The sequence below is a fragment of the Lepus europaeus genome, chromosome X, assembly GCF_033115175.1.
Source record: "Lepus europaeus isolate LE1 chromosome X, mLepTim1.pri, whole genome shotgun sequence".
NCBI classification, from domain to species: domain Eukaryota; kingdom Metazoa; phylum Chordata; class Mammalia; order Lagomorpha; family Leporidae; genus Lepus; species Lepus europaeus.
In genome coordinates this window covers 100,979,817-100,994,637 of record NC_084850.1, presented here as the reverse complement: position 1 = coordinate 100,994,637, position 14,821 = coordinate 100,979,817, and the positions used below count along the sequence as shown (strand labels likewise).

The following is a 14,821-nucleotide window of genomic DNA, read 5'->3' as shown; positions in this document are numbered from 1 at the left end:
TGCTCTTTTGAGGTTTCCTGACCCATGCCCACATGATGCAAAACACATTTTATTTGCAAAAAGTCACCTAAGAAATACTGCTGGGGGTAGGGGGTGGGGGCGGGGGCTGAGGTGGGTCATTAACAGAGAGAGCTTCTTCAGGTAAGCCCTGCGTGCGGGAGGGGGTGGTGGGACAAGGAGTTCTGTGTCTGCCTCACCCTACCCCTAATACTGATCACAGTCTGGTCCCAGCTGGGCCAGGGCAAGAAGGGAGAACGAGGCCAGGCCAAGCAACGTCTTCGATCCCGGTGGCTACGAACCCTTCACCTTGGTGAGCAACCTGTGGTGGGAATGGGGAGGAAAGAGAAACAGAAAGAGCTGGGGTGGGCTGGCAGGAGGGTCTTCTGAGCAAGCGAGGATGGCAGGAGTGAGGCTGGTAGTCCTGGGGTTAGTAATGGTGCCTAGGCGAAGAAAGCGGGCCCCCTGGGTCAGAAAGCTACACATGGACTAAATAAATACAACATCTTTATTTGGCATTGGGTATCCTGACATTTTTTTTCATTACAGTTCCTTAGAAAACAACAAAAAAAATCAAAACAAATTAGTCAAAAATAAAGATTCAATGGCCATATTTACAAATAGCAGAGCCAACCCGGGCATCTCCCATGCGCGCACTCATACCCCCGCCCCCAGGACATGGTTAAGGGGTTAATAAGCTTTGGGGAGTGCAGGAGGCGGGTTCCATGGGTCTTCTGATTCTAAGACCCCTCCCCCCACAGAGTGAGGGTATCTCCTGCAGCCAATGGGGTACCCAGAGTATGCCTTGGCAGCTTTATTTGCCCTCTCTGGGTGACTTCCGCAAATAACCCTGCATCCAGCAGCTGCCAGTGTCTTTAATTCAGTGAGTGAGTCACTTCCAGGACTGCCCCTCCCCACTTTTCCCCACTACCTGGATCGTTAATGACCTCATTACACCACAAATCCCAAACCTGCTAAAAAAAACAAAACAACAAAAACAAAGGTGGCCCTGCTGCTGTGTGACCTCCCCCAGACAACCTGATGTCAAAGTCTCAGCTTTCACCTTTTTCTCGTGCCCTGGATACTCGAAAAAGGCGCTCAGTGTCAGGGAAGGCCACACAAAAGCCAGAGCTGCTAATATGATCCGGCAGGGGGAGGGGGGGAGGGAGAGAAGGCCTCGAACAATGGGAAACTGAACCCCACAGGATAGGCATTAGTCATCACCAAAGAGCTGCACAAGTTCTGTCCAGTTTGTCCTTACAAATGTGGAGGGACTGCTGGGAGGGTGTCTCCCAGGCACGGGCCACAGGACACCTCCAGCAGAGGGTAACAGAGAAAAAAGGCCTTGAATGACAACATTCCCAACCCTGTCCTTCACAAAGGCCAGACTGGGGCAGAGAAGGCAGCTCTAAACACGGCCCCCCCCTCCGCCCAGGGGAGGGGGCTCAGCCTACCAGGAAGGGTTCACAAGATACCTGGCCCTAGTCCCACAACCCCTCTGGAAGCCACAACGACCTGGGAGAAAAGACCAAGGTGTTCCAACCCGAGAGGAGCCAGGCCCTGGAGGTGACTTGGGTCCTGCAGATGCCCATCACCCTCCACCCCAGCCCCCCTCCCTCTCTCCCCCCGCTGCCTCCAGCCCTCACTTCACCAGCACTGACTTTGGTAGAAAGGGCTCCGTGACGAGATCTCCACGGTGGGAAGACAGCTGCGGCGGCGGTGGCTGCCCCGGAGGCTGCTGCTGAGTGCAGGGCCCGGAGGCAGAGGCAGAGGAGGAGGCAGAAGCTATGGCTTTGGCTGCACCTCGGGGAAGGCTGTAGAGGTAGACGGCACCGATGACGAGCCCAGCGCCAAGGGCAAATAATGGGTCCAGTTGGAAGCCAAAGAGGCGAATGGAGGCAACAGTGGACAGCACAATGGACAGGGAGGTGGCAAAGCCCTTGAGGATGTTGTCAGCATACTTGACAACGACAGCCACCAGGAGCCCACCGAAGGCCTGGTTGAGCACCACACCCCAGACGGCAGGTGTATACCCAAAGAAGAAGCCGCGGTGTGCCACAGCGGTGCCCTCAGCCCACCAGAGCCCCACCAGGCCCAGGGCTGTGCCGAAGAGGCCCAGCTGCAGGTTGCGCAGCCACACGGAACCTGAGCTGCCTTTGAGGATCTTCTCAAAGTAGACGCCTGCAAAGCCCGAGGAGAGACAGGAGGCCACAACAGCTGCGAGGCCTGCCCCGGGGTTCTGATCCAGTGGCCGTGGGCCGCCCCCACCAGCTTGCTGTGCCTGGACAATGGCGACCCCAGTGAAGAGGAGCAGCAGGGAGGCCCACTGCAGCCGGGAGAGGCTGCGGTTCAGCATGAGCACTGAGAACAGTGCCGTGGTCAGGATCTTCAGCTGGTACGTCACCTGCAGTGGCATGTGGAAGACAGACACTGAGGGCTGGCCCTGGCCCCCAACAGGTGTATGTGGTGGGCAGGGGCTGGGCAGCACCCACTGTGGGTCTCCTGAGCACAATGGAGGGACGCGGTGGGGTAGATGATAGCAAAAACAGCACAAAGAGCCAACCATTGGCTGGGCTGTGGCTTAACAGCTCAGAGGTCCCTTCCAGAAAGTGCACAGAAGAGTGGCTGGGCCAGAAAGTGCCACACTGTGCCCAAGCCCACATCCCAGTCCCATCTCCTGGCTACGTGACCAGGGACAAAGCACTTGCCCTGACTCAGCTCTGGGGACATCATCTGCAACATGCAACTGATGAATGTAAATTAAGGGCTCACAGGTGATGGACAAACGGCAGGCTTTGTGATGGGAGGTCTTGATGCAATTCAATCAACCATAACAGTAATGTCAGCCAATATTTACGGCGTGTGCCCGTGTGGGTCCGTTCATACATGAGTTCATTTAATCTTCATAACCGCCATGTCAAGTGGGCACCACTGTAACCCCCAATTTAAAAATGAGCAAACTAAGGCACAGAGTGAGGTGACTTGCCCAAAAGCAGAGCTGAGGTTAGAATCTGGGCTCTGTAACCATCTCGCAAGGCTGCCTATGAACAGCCTACAGCTTATCCACCACCAACTGAGAGCTCTTCCCAGCTGCTCTTTCTTTCAATAGTCCTGACGCTCCAGTGAGCAAGCAACGTGGTTTCTGCTGCCAAGCCTCACAGAGGAGGAATCCCAGGTTGAGGGAATTCCAAGGACATTCCGAAGGTGACACAGTCACGGCCATCCCATATACCCCAACCCAGCCAGTTCCTGTGGGGCCATGCTGGGCTTGGAGCTCACCTGGAAAGTGGCCGCTGGGAGATTGGAGATGGCAACGTACTGGAGGTTGTTCTGCAAAGTGTAGATGAGGGAGGGCACCGCAAGCTTGAGCGTGTCCACGTACTGCACCAGGACAGCCTCGTGGAGGAAGAGAACCAGGTGTTTCACATTACCTAAGTGGGGGGAGGACAGCCCTTTGTAGCAAAGCACTGACTACCCAGGATGAGGGTCCCCTGAAGGCTGGGAGCAGGCCTGACTCCCCGGGCGCTGGGAAGAAGTTTGTGCTGTTCTCCCGACAGTCCAACCATCTGTGCAGTGAGCCTTTCTATGAGCAATTTAGTGACCACAAAAGAAACATCCATGGCAGGCATCTGGCCTGGGTGGGTAAGATGCCCACATCCCACACTGGAGTGCCTAGGTTCTGGGTTTGATACCCAGCTCCACTGCCGACTCCAGCTTCCTGCTAATGCACACTCTGGGAAGCAGCAGGTGATGGCACAAGTAGTTGGGTCCCTGCCACCCGCGTGGGAGACCTGGACTGAGTCCCCAGCTCCCAGTTTCAGCCTGGCACAATCCAGGCTGTTGCAGGCATTTGGGAAGTGAACCAGCCCAGCAGATAGGAGCTCCGTGTTTATCCCTCAGCCTCTGAAATAAATATTAAAAAAAAAAAAAACCTCGGCCGGCGCCGTGGCTCAACAGGCTAATCCTCTGCCTTGTGGCGCCGGCACACCAGGTTCTAGTCCCGGTTGGGGCACCGGATTCTATCCCGGTTGCTCCTCTTCCAGGCCAGCTCTCTGCTGTGGCCTGGCAAGGCAGTGGAGGATGGCCCAAGTCCTTCGGCCCTGCACCCCATGGGAGACCAGGAGAAGCACCTGGCTCCTGGCTTCGGATCAGCGCGATGCGCCAGCCGCAGCGGCCATTGGAGGGTGAACCAACGGCAAAAAGGAAGACCTTTCTCTCTGTCTCTCTCTCACTCTCCACTCTGCCTGTCAAAAAAAAAAAAAAAATCCTCATCCATAACACTGTGTGTGCTAATCACAGACCATACTTCACTCACCCTAGAGCCAAACTCCCTAGCACAGAGCCCCATCCAAGGCAAGCCTATTTTGTACAATGAAATAATTGTCATTAACCAGAAGCAGATGCCAAGGCTGGAAGTTTCAGACTAGTCTTTTTTTTTTTTGACAGGCAGAGTGGACAGTGAGAGAGAGAAAGGTCTTCCTTTTTGCCGTTGGTTCACCCTCCAATGGCCGCTGCGGCCAGTGCATCGTGCTGATCCGAAGCCAGGAGCCAGGTGCTTCTCCTGGTCTCCCATGTGGGTGCAGGGCCCAAGCACTTGGGCCATCCTCCACTGCCTTCCCGGGCCACAGCAGAGAGCTGGCCTGGAAGAGGAGCAACCGGGATAGAATCCGGTGCCCCAACCGGGACTAGAACCCGGTGTGCCGGCGCCACAAGGCGGAGGATTAGCCTGTTAAGCCACGGCACCAGCCCAGACTAGTCTTTTATCCTAGCTCCCTACAGCCCGCTGAGCAGCCTTGAGACAAGGCCACCTCCTACTCAGTCCCACTTGTCAGCCCTACACACACCAAGCACTTGCCTCTGCTGCATGGATGGATGCAGCCTTGACCCCAAAGCTCAAGTCCGGTTGGGACCACCTCAGTAAGCAACTAAGAATCACGGTCTATGCAATACGGCCTTTGCAAAGCCCACCCCAGGTTTCTGCAGTTTAAGCCTCAGCTGGGGGTTTTCCTAGGGGGAAACCTCCAGAGCCACTGCACTGGTTATCCCGGCAATTTCCACTGGTGCGCATTCACAAAACCCTGCTCTTGCCCTCCACAGCACTAACCCCAGGTCAGAGCTGCACAATTCACCTCTATGCTTTAGTACAAGGCCTTCACAGAGAAACAACTGGGCAACATTTCCAAGTCAGAGGGCCTTCCTGTTCAAGTTAGTAGGTGAACCCAGCTCCTAACCTAAAGGAAACAGAAGCCAGCACTGTGGTGTAGCAGCTTAAGCCTCTGTCTGCAGTGCCGGCATCCCATATGGGCTCCAGTTCAAGTCCTGGCTGCTCTACATCCAATCCAGGCCCCTGTGAATGCACCTGAGCAAGCAGCAGAACATGGCCCAAGTCCTTGGGCCCCTGCACCCATGTGTGAGACCCGGATGAAGTTCCTGGCTCCTGGCTTCAGCCTGGCCCAGCCCTGACCGTTGTGGCCATTTGGGGAGCGAACCAGCAGATACAAGACCTGTCTCTCTCTGTATCTCTGCCTTTCAAATAAATAAATAAATCTTTTAAAAAAGAAGTATCCAATAAGCTTTTTACCACAAAATTGTTTAAAAAAGAAAAAAAGGGGTTGTCGGGAAACCCAGCAATTAAGCTTAAAAGACACAACCGATTTCAGAACACTGGCCATGTACAAATTTTTTAAAACTTTTATGATATTTAAGAAATCACTACCAATTTGAACACTGCTTGGACACTAGACATGAGCTCATTCATGCTCATTAGTGCATCTGGGGGCTGGGGACATGGCTATCTTATTATTTTACTCTTCTTTCTCATTTGGTCTATGTTTGGAATTCTCTGCAATGGAACAGTAGCTAAATCCACGGCCACAGAACAGTTGCCCGCTGCCTTACGGGTAGACTCGCTCCTACAAGTGCACAGAGGCCAGCTAGCAGGCTGGCAGGGGTGTACCGCCGTACGGAGAGTACAGCTGCAGCCACTCCCAGCTGCAGGGACGAGGGAGCAGGTTCACAGACACGGAGATCCTCCCCCAGAAAACCTTCCACACGTGTGTGGCGTGTGGAGTCCCACCCACCGAGCCTGGCGCGGCCTCCCTCCCTGGCTCATACCCCTCTTCTGGGCGAAGAGCAGCAGCAGGCAGGTGAGGCCCTTGAGCACTTCGGCCATGACCACAGCGGTGGTGGCAAAGAAGCGGTCCCCAGGCAGCGTGCGGGCATAGCGGATGCTGAGGATGAGGGAGGCGTTCTGGACCACCAGCACAGCTAGGGATATGTACTTGAGGCGTCTGTGAGCTGTTGGGGGTGGGAGGGGCAAAAGGGGAAGGATGAGGTGAGAAGCTTCCTGGGCACAGCCACATACCACCCCCACCCCCGTCTCCTTGCTCAATCACCACCCTCCTAGCCAGTGCCACGTCCTCCCTTGGCTTACCCACACTGACCCAATGAGGGTCTCACCTCTATCTGCTTCCACTGGAAGAGCCAGAAAAGGAGAAGTGGGGTCTGCACTGTCCCAGCCTATACCTGGAATCCTTGCTGAGCTGCCAGGAAATGGCTAGGGCAGGCCTTGGACACCGCACTTGGTTCCCTCTGTCCCTCCCCCCACTCAGAATCACATCGACCACATTCTCAACATGTACTTACTCATTGCTGGGTGCCTATCACTGGGTTCGGGGACTTACACTGATGACCTCAACAGACTTAATAATGATTTCCAAGCGAACCATGAAAACACGCATTTTACACAGGCACAACCCAAAAGTTCTTATGAAATATCCCTACTTAACCAGGGGCTGTGCTACGGAAAGCCTACCTGCCCGCAATATCCTCCTCACGCTCAGAACGACTGATTCCTCCCAACTCAAACTAGTCCCACACACAAGGAATGATTCCTCGACTTCCCCAAGGACTGAACCTCTTCTGATGAATGGTTGGCTACCATGTAAGAAGATACTTCCCTACGCTGGCCCCCCTCCACTCCCACCTCCGCAGCCAAGAAATTGCCCCTTGTTCTACCCACACCCACAGTGAACTCTCTCTGATATGAGGAAGAACCAGGCACCCTCAGAAGCTTCTTCCTCCAGCAAGTCAGGGTGGACCCTCCCAGCTCCACATACATTAAACCACTTCCACCACGTAGGGACCCCCCTCCCCGGAATGGTCGTCTCTCCGTACAAGGAAGGGCATTCCCATCCTCAAAATGGATCCTAAGTCACAGAAGGAAGGAGCCAGCCCCACCCTGACAATTTATAAGGTTCCCACAAGGGAGGAGGCACCAGGCTCAAAGAGTCTCTTCCTTCTATAAGGAAGAACTCTCACACCCTCAGAACGGTCCCTCCCCTCCATAAGGAAAGACTGCACCCACACTCCCAGTGCTCTCGGTGGCCTTAGCCGCCCCCCAAAGCAAACACCTTCCACCCTTCTCACGGTCTCTACTCTCCAGAGATGGAGGGATTCCCCAGTTACCCTGAGAATGGGCTCTTCCCCGCCCCCAACACGCGCACAATGGTCTTCTCTGTCCTCCCTCCCCTACACACACACACACACAGACACACACGTCGATCCACACGGAATGCTCCGCTTCACTTCAGGCGCCCCCGGCGATCCTGACCTCCGCCCCGCCGCCGACTGCTCGGCCACAGCCAGTCTCACCCGCACTCGCGGTCCCAGCTGCCAACGCCCCCGCGGAGACCGCCCCCGGTCCGGCCGCCGCGGTGGAACCGCCAACCCCAACCGCTGCCATGTTGGCATCTGCCCGGCCCGTCCCCTCGGCAACAGCAGGCCACTTCCGTGTCTGTCACTTCCGCTTCCGGGCCAGCGGAGTGGGTGTGGGGCGAAGTGCCGGACAGGCAGGGCCCTTGTCTTGCTTCGTTCGCTCTTAAATGCTGAATCTAAGACAAAGGCCCGGAGATTCTCAAATTCCGTCGGGCCGGGAGACCGAGCACGCAGCCAGTTTGGCCTCCGGCCGTCTTTTCGAAGACGGGGCCTCATCGGCCCAATCCTGCGGCCGGACCCGCCCTCGTCTTCCAGTTCGTCTGCTTTATTGATCCTCTTCCCACAACACCCGCCCACCCTGCCTCCTGCTCCCATTGGCTCAGCCGCCCCTCTCCCATCTCGCTTCATCAGAACCCGCCCCAGCGGGCCCCGCCCTCCGCGTCAGAAACACCCAGGTCCTTCCTAGTTGAACGGAAGTTCCTCTTTCCCCGCCCAGCGAGGCCCCGCCCCCTGGGAGCCCTTGGGCATCTGGCAGGGATGAGACACAGGGCGCAGGGCTGGTGAGGAGTGCGGGGCAAGGGAGGGTCGTGCAAGTGACGTAGCAGATAGAAGCAGGGCAGTTGCGGATATAGAAATGAGAAGGCAAAAGATAACTTTGAGACCAAAGACAGGAAGGCAAGCTTTTGAGTCACCATGGAGGACGGAAAAGAAATGAGATGGGACCGGGTGAGAAGTCCCCAGGTTGGTTGTTGGCTGGCATTTGAAAGCCCAGCAGGAGAGGGGCAGCTTGAGGTCTCAAAGATACCATAGGGCAGGGCAGGTAAAGTGAGGAGAGAGAAGAGGAAAGACAAGGGCAAATATAGGTGACTACACCCTGGACGTTGTAGGCAAACAAGGAAGAGCTAGAACATTCCATGATCAGCGCCGAGCCTCACCTTCACCAGCCCAGAAAGGGCTTTTCGCCAACAGGGAAGAAGTACCTTTCCTCCCGTGGGAGACATAGTAGTTCTGTCTCTTGGAGCACGCCATCTAGGACTGGGAATGCGTCTACCCTAACTCCAGTGGGCTCAGCCCTTCTGCATATGCTGAGTGCTACATAAGGGTTGGGGGCAGGCAGGTGGAGCCAGGAACTGCTCCTTTTTGTGGCCCAGCTTACACAAACCCGCAAAAGCTCTTTAGGATGGCACTGTAGGACTGAGGCTTCCCAAGGCCAAAGGGGAAGTCCAATCCATCCCCACCCCCACCCCCACCCCCCACCCCCGGCTCAGCAGACAATAAATGTCCCACAGATATCTCGCATGTACAAACAGCCAGGTGCTTTGGAGTCTATTACTTTTATTAAATAGTGAGTTTCCACACATGGCTTTTTAAATAATCCAGGCAGGGGGAGAAGGGAGAAGAGGGCACACTTGCAACTCCCCACCGCCCAATACATAAGTATTTACATTTTAGCAACTGGATAATCCTGGCTCAGGAGGAGGCAAAAGGTGGAGAGGGTGCCCCAAAGAGAACACTCAGCACAACTCATTTCCCCAGCCCATCTCCCAAGAAACCAACTGTGCCGTCCTAATGTCTGGTGGTGGCCGGTGGTGTCCATCTGCCTTCCTTCCCAGATCATGGGAGTAGGTTGTTCTCACCAGAATAAGAGCACTTGGGATAACAAAGTAGGGTCCCATCACCAAAACCAAAACCAAAACCAAACAAAACAGAGAGAGAAAGAGAGAGCGCACGCGCCCTGGGATAACAATTGGGCATTACCTCCCCCAGAATCAGAAATCCTGGGCTGAGGTAGGTGAGCAGCTTGACCCAACAGAGGACCCCAGGCTGGGGAAAGGGTCCCTTTGCTAACTTCAGAGCTGCTGGGGCACTGACAGGAAAGCACCCTTCGCCCACGTAAGAGCATCTGAACCAAGTGTGTGTGGTGGTCACAGGAGGTACCCGTACGGGGCTGACAACTCAGTAGAATGAAGAGTCTTAGGCCTCAGAATGGAGTGAATTTCAGAACAAGGGGCCACAGGTCCTGGGAGAAAGGCTCCTTCACAGGACTGGGATGGGGACTGGGCAGACCTGGCTTGTCTTCTGACCCCGGAGACCCCCCCATCCCCCCGACCTTAGTAACACTGGATTGTTAGTGACCTGTAAAACCAGGTCAACAGATGTCCGTCTATCCCTGTGGCATGGCCATGGGATGGCTATTATGATCACTAGGGGGGCCTGGCCAGGACTAGGGCAGCAGGGACCAGGCCAAGGGGGTGGGACCTCCTTTGGGGGGGTTGAGGGGTGCATCTTCAGCTGGTGTTTGCATCCAGGGGTCCAGCAGGATCTCCTCCAGTGACGGTCGGGAAGAGGGTTTAGGGGCCAGGCACCGGCGGATCAGGGCACAGCAGTCTGTGGGTCAGGAAGCACAGGGGGAGATCAGCGGTCAGTAGGGGGATCCCACCTAGGTCCCCGGGAAGGGTGGGGTCTGCCGGGCTGGGCTGAGGGAGGCCTCACCTGGGGAGACATGGCCCGGGAAATGGAGTTCAGCCTCCAAAATCTCCTGGTCCCTCTCGAAGGGAATGTCCCCACACACCATGTCATAAAGGAGGATGCCCAGGGACCAGACAGTGGCTGGGAGTGCGTGGTACTGGTGTCGGGAGATCCACTCCGGCGGGCTGTACACCCTTGTCCCTGCAAACAAGCCGGGGGGGTGTGTGTCAGACTGCTCTCTGTCAATCCCCCTTTCCCACCCCCATGTTCCCCAGGAAGTACTGTCCCCTCAACTAGAATAGTAGTGCTTTAAATAGAACGAAATCCCATCATCAGAACCCCAGCAGCAGAATTGACAGCAATGTCTCCTTTCCAGAATAAAACCACTTACAAGTAGCTGTAGGATCTCTTTATCAGAAAACACACACACACACACACACATATACTCTCAGGGTAACAACAGGACCCCCCACACACACACACACACATAACCCAGAATAAGCCCTAAACAAGGTTAGGGCACTGTTGAAACATGGACTTTAACAAAGGACACCAAGTCTTGAGAATCCCTAGTATTAGAAATCAAGAACAATCTATAGGTGTAACATAGGTTAAGGGTTACAGGACAGAGACAAGAGGTCACAAGGTCATAAAATCGCGCATGTGCATGCGTGCACACACACAGACACACACACACACCCCGCAGCCTCACCGTCAAAGTCAGTGTAAGGTTCATCATGAAGCAGGGCACCCGAACCAAAATCGATGAGCTTGGCGCAGCCCCGGCGTAGGTCTATCAGGATGTTCTCGTCCTTGATGTCCCGGTGGACGACTCCACGGGCGTGGCAGTGTTGGACAGCTGCCACCACCTGGCCAAAGAAGCTGCGGCTTCGGCCTTCCCCCAGCGGGCCCTTCTCTGTGATGTAGTCAAAGAGATCCTGGGCCGGCAGAGGCCGCTCGAGGACCAGCATGAAGCCCTCAGGTGTCTCAAACCAGTCGAGCAGGCGGATGACACCAGGGTGCCCACCACCTGCACACACCTTCCAGAGCAGTGCCACTTCGAGTGGGCACGAGACTGAGTCAGACTGCAGGTGCAGGTTGGGTGGGGAGCAGAGAGAGAAAAGAGAAGGCAGAGGTCAGGCCAGCAGCTCTGAGGCCAACTTCCAGCCTAAGCTCCCATCCTAGCCAACTATGGCCTTGAGGGACCCATTTGCCTTCCTGGGGCTCAGTTTCCTCATCACTGGGGCACAAACCCCCACGGCCATTGAAGGGCCAATCGAGCAAAGAGCCTACGCACATCTGGCAGGTAGGACGAGCTCGGGGAATAATATTTGGATAAATAAAAGTGGTTCCCAACAAAAGGGTCCAGCAGCAGCGCTATGATGTAATACGGTACCTGTTCTGTCCACTGACACATCCAAAGTGATTAGAAGAGCACCTTGTATACAGTAGGTACTCAATAAATGCTTTCTAAACAGTTGAAAGCACTTTATAGCACAGGGTCTGACATGAAGCCAGTGCTGTATAATGGTCAGTTTTGTTTGCTGACATATCGCAAACATTAGAACAGTAACCGGTAACAGGGTAGGGTTTAATAAATATTTGCTAAACATGTGAAAGCACTTAGTAGAAAAGGACTTAGCACAAAATGAGCGCTCAATAAATATTATGTAATACTTTGCCAAGGGCCTAGAATTGTGCCCGCATACAGAAGGTACTCAATATATAATTGTTAAGATAGCTCAAAGTGATTAATTGCAAAGAACCTGTCAACAAGCTCCATAAATGTGCTCATGAGATATTTTGCTAGTCACTAAGTACCCAGAACCACTCAAGAACAGGTGTAAATGGTAAGTGGTAGGGTCGGCACTGTGTATAGTAGGCTAAGCCTCCACCTGCAGTGCCAGTATCTCATATGGGTGCCGGTTTGTGTGCTGGGCACTCCTCTTCTGACCCAGCTCCCTGCTAATGGCCTGGGAAAGCAGTGAGATGGCCCAAGTGCTTGGGCCCCTGCACCCATTTTGGGAGACTCGGAAGCTCCTAGCTCCTGGCTTCAGATCAGCTCAGCCCTGGCCATTGAGGCCATTTGGGAAGTGAACCAGCAGATGGAGATCTCTGTCTCCCCCTCTCTCTGTAACTGTATCTCTCAAATAAAACTTTTTAAAAAATCTTAGAAAAAAAGCCCTGTTAAAAAATGTTAACTGGCCTACCCACCCACCTACTCCAGAAACCGCACACAAGCACATGGTGACTGCGAGCAGCAGGCATCTTTGCCTAGTAGTGGGGCCCTCTGCTGGCCAGGCCGCGTACTTGCACAGCCGCAGACAGGCTTTCTCACGGTGATGCGAAATCCGCTATCACGCAGGCGTCCCCTATGCCTCTGGGTCCCACGGGCTGCGCAAGCGCAGTCTCCCACTAAACCCGCCAGAGGGCGCTCCCGCATCTACAACTTGTCTAGACCCGCCCAGATGTCCGTTAGCGCTCAAAAGGCAGGAGAGAAGCAGCCACCATCTCCATGGCAACCAGTGACCTCTGCCCTTCTTTCCCCACCAGCATGCCTCGCGGGCAACCCTCGAGGCAATGTTCGGAAGGAGCATAAGAAAGGCGAGTTGGAGGGGAGAATCCGGGGCTCTATGGGGAATGGGGTGACTCAGAACTGTGCATCACCCCAAGGGAGTAAACATGGGCTGACAGAAGTGTTCTCTTCACCGTTACAGGGCCCAGGGAGCAATACACCCCCACCCCCCAGAAAAAAAGCAATGGAGTGGATAGGTCAGGAAGTACATCAAAGATACTCACCAAGGAGGACCAGCCCAACACACGATTCCGTGGGATCACTTTGATGGCCACCTGGAGAAGAGGGCCACGCTATGAGAGCCAGCAGATGAGCCCCATGTCCCTCCCAATCTATACCTCCTGCTCACCTCCAGTGTCCCTCCATCGGCCCCTAACCTTTCCAGTCACCAACCACACTAACACAACCCACACTAAGTCAGGGTTTTCCCCCTGGCCTCAAAGTCTCCAGAACGAAGTTCACCTCTGCCATCATCCTTAGCCCCGGGCCTCCTCAGGCATCGGGACCCCTCATTCTAGGTCCTGAGTTCTAAATTTCCTGCCTTCCCAAGCCCTCAATTTTCCTACCCACAGCCAAGTTACCCCAACTCTGTACCGGGGTCCTGGTCCTCACACCAGACACCTCCCTCCAAAATCACAATATCTCAGCTCTAGGTCCCCACCTTCCAACATATACATATATCCTCATGACCCCCCATTTCGCAGTGTAATTCCCTGGACATCCAAAATCCCCGCCATGAAAACCCTTACCACCCCCGCCCCCCAACATACCCACTTGGATATACACACATCCTTGCAACCCAGGATCCTGATCCTCATCATCCTACTATACACATTGCAGGCTCCCACCCCGATCAAACAGCATCCAAGCCCCAAGCTCCCCCTCCCCCTCCACACCTACCCGACACCCGCTGGAGACCCTCATGGTGAATACCTGGAGTCGATCTGTGACGCGATGTCCCGCGAAGACCGTGCCAAATCCCCCCTTACCCAGGAGGGGGCCAAGTCGGTACTCGGCCTCGAACGCTTCCCGATCCTTGCCTCCTACGCAGGCGGAGGCGAGGAAGTCAGGGTGCCGGCGTGCTGAGCCCGTCCGCGATTCCCTCCCCCTGGGACCACCAACCACCATTCCATCCCACCCCACTTGGTCGGGAGAAGGGAGACTGCGCTCACCTGGCGGCGGCGTGGGGGTCACCGGGGGCGCGGGGAGCCCCTGCAGAGGCTTGGTCAACATGGAGGAGGTGCTGCGCAGATTGAGCCCGCTGAATCCGCTGAGCCCGCAGGGCGTGGACGCCCGGGGCAGGGCAGCCGGGGAGCCAGGGCTGGGGGGCGCCAGGGTGGAAGGCAGGGAAACCGGTGGCCCGGAAGCGTCCACAGACGGCGCAGCGTTAAGATTCGCTGCGCGCGCCAGCCCCAGTGCTACTGAGCTGGGGCACGCGCCTCCCGGGAGAGTCGCCCTGGGCGACGGCCCCGCCCACCTGGCTTTGATCAATCCGGACGAGGCACCTGCTGTACCCCAGCCAATCGGAGCCAGCCCTTATTTGCATACCACCCTCAACGTTCCAAGAGCCCTCTTTTGCAAAAACACACCGGGTCCCTCCGCGGAGGCGGGGCCTGAATGCAAATGAGGGGGTTCGAGGTGGGGGCACACAAAAACAGGTTCTGGGAATCCCTTTGCAACAACTGCGTTTGTTTTGGTCGTTGGGGGTGGGGTGGTGGTTGTTATTGTTGGGGTGTGTGTGCGTGTATGCGTGCACACTTGAAAAACAACTGCGCAGCCTCCTTCCTAAGGAAGTTGGTTTGCCGCCGCCGCCTCAAGATTAGCGCGGAGATAACACTAGGTTTGGCTTCTAAGAATCTGAGCCTGTGACTATCCAGGACACTGTCGCAAACGGTACTCCAGGACAGGAGTCTTCCAGGCAACGGGCGGCCTTCACTCTCAAACTGAAATCCGGACCCTAGAAATGGTCCGGTCGGTCGCTAAGGAAGGATTTCCCCCTTCCCTCAACTCCCACCACTGGAGTCATTCTTATCAAATGCGGTGTTCCCACGCCGGGAGGTGGTC

At 55.4% G+C, this 14,821-nt stretch overlaps 2 protein-coding genes across 5 annotated transcripts; both read right to left on the bottom strand.

Moving 5' to 3' along the window:
* Positions 1-45: 45 nt before the first annotated feature.
* Positions 46-8,042, bottom strand: SLC35A2 (solute carrier family 35 member A2). Of its 3 annotated transcripts, none has more exons than XM_062184463.1 (5): positions 7,651-8,042; positions 6,112-6,294; positions 3,277-3,428; positions 1,659-1,811; positions 46-319 (listed from the first exon to the last, which is right to left on the bottom strand). In XM_062184463.1, exons 1-5 carry the CDS (start codon positions 7,739-7,741, stop codon positions 215-217), a joined length of 684 nt encoding a protein of 227 aa, XP_062040447.1. In that variant the 5' UTR covers positions 7,742-8,042; the 3' UTR covers positions 46-214. The 3 variants fall into 3 exon arrangements, with proteins under 3 accessions (XP_062040447.1, XP_062040444.1, XP_062040446.1); XM_062184460.1 differs by having other exon boundaries at positions 201-319; positions 1,659-2,401; XM_062184462.1 differs by lacking the exon at positions 46-319 and having other exon boundaries at positions 1,640-2,401.
* Positions 8,043-9,040: 998 nt separating this feature from the next.
* PIM2 (Pim-2 proto-oncogene, serine/threonine kinase) lies at positions 9,041-14,293 on the bottom strand. Of its 2 annotated transcripts, XM_062184236.1 has the most exons (6): positions 13,930-14,293; positions 13,691-13,800; positions 12,982-13,032; positions 10,895-11,267; positions 10,207-10,383; positions 9,041-10,101 (listed from the first exon to the last, which is right to left on the bottom strand). In XM_062184236.1, exons 1-6 carry the CDS (start codon positions 13,988-13,990, stop codon positions 9,938-9,940), a joined length of 936 nt encoding a protein of 311 aa, XP_062040220.1. In that variant the 5' UTR covers positions 13,991-14,293; the 3' UTR covers positions 9,041-9,937. The 2 variants fall into 2 exon arrangements, with proteins under 2 accessions (XP_062040220.1, XP_062040218.1); XM_062184234.1 differs by lacking the exon at positions 13,930-14,293 and having other exon boundaries at positions 13,691-13,916.
* Positions 14,294-14,821: the final 528 nt, after the last annotated feature.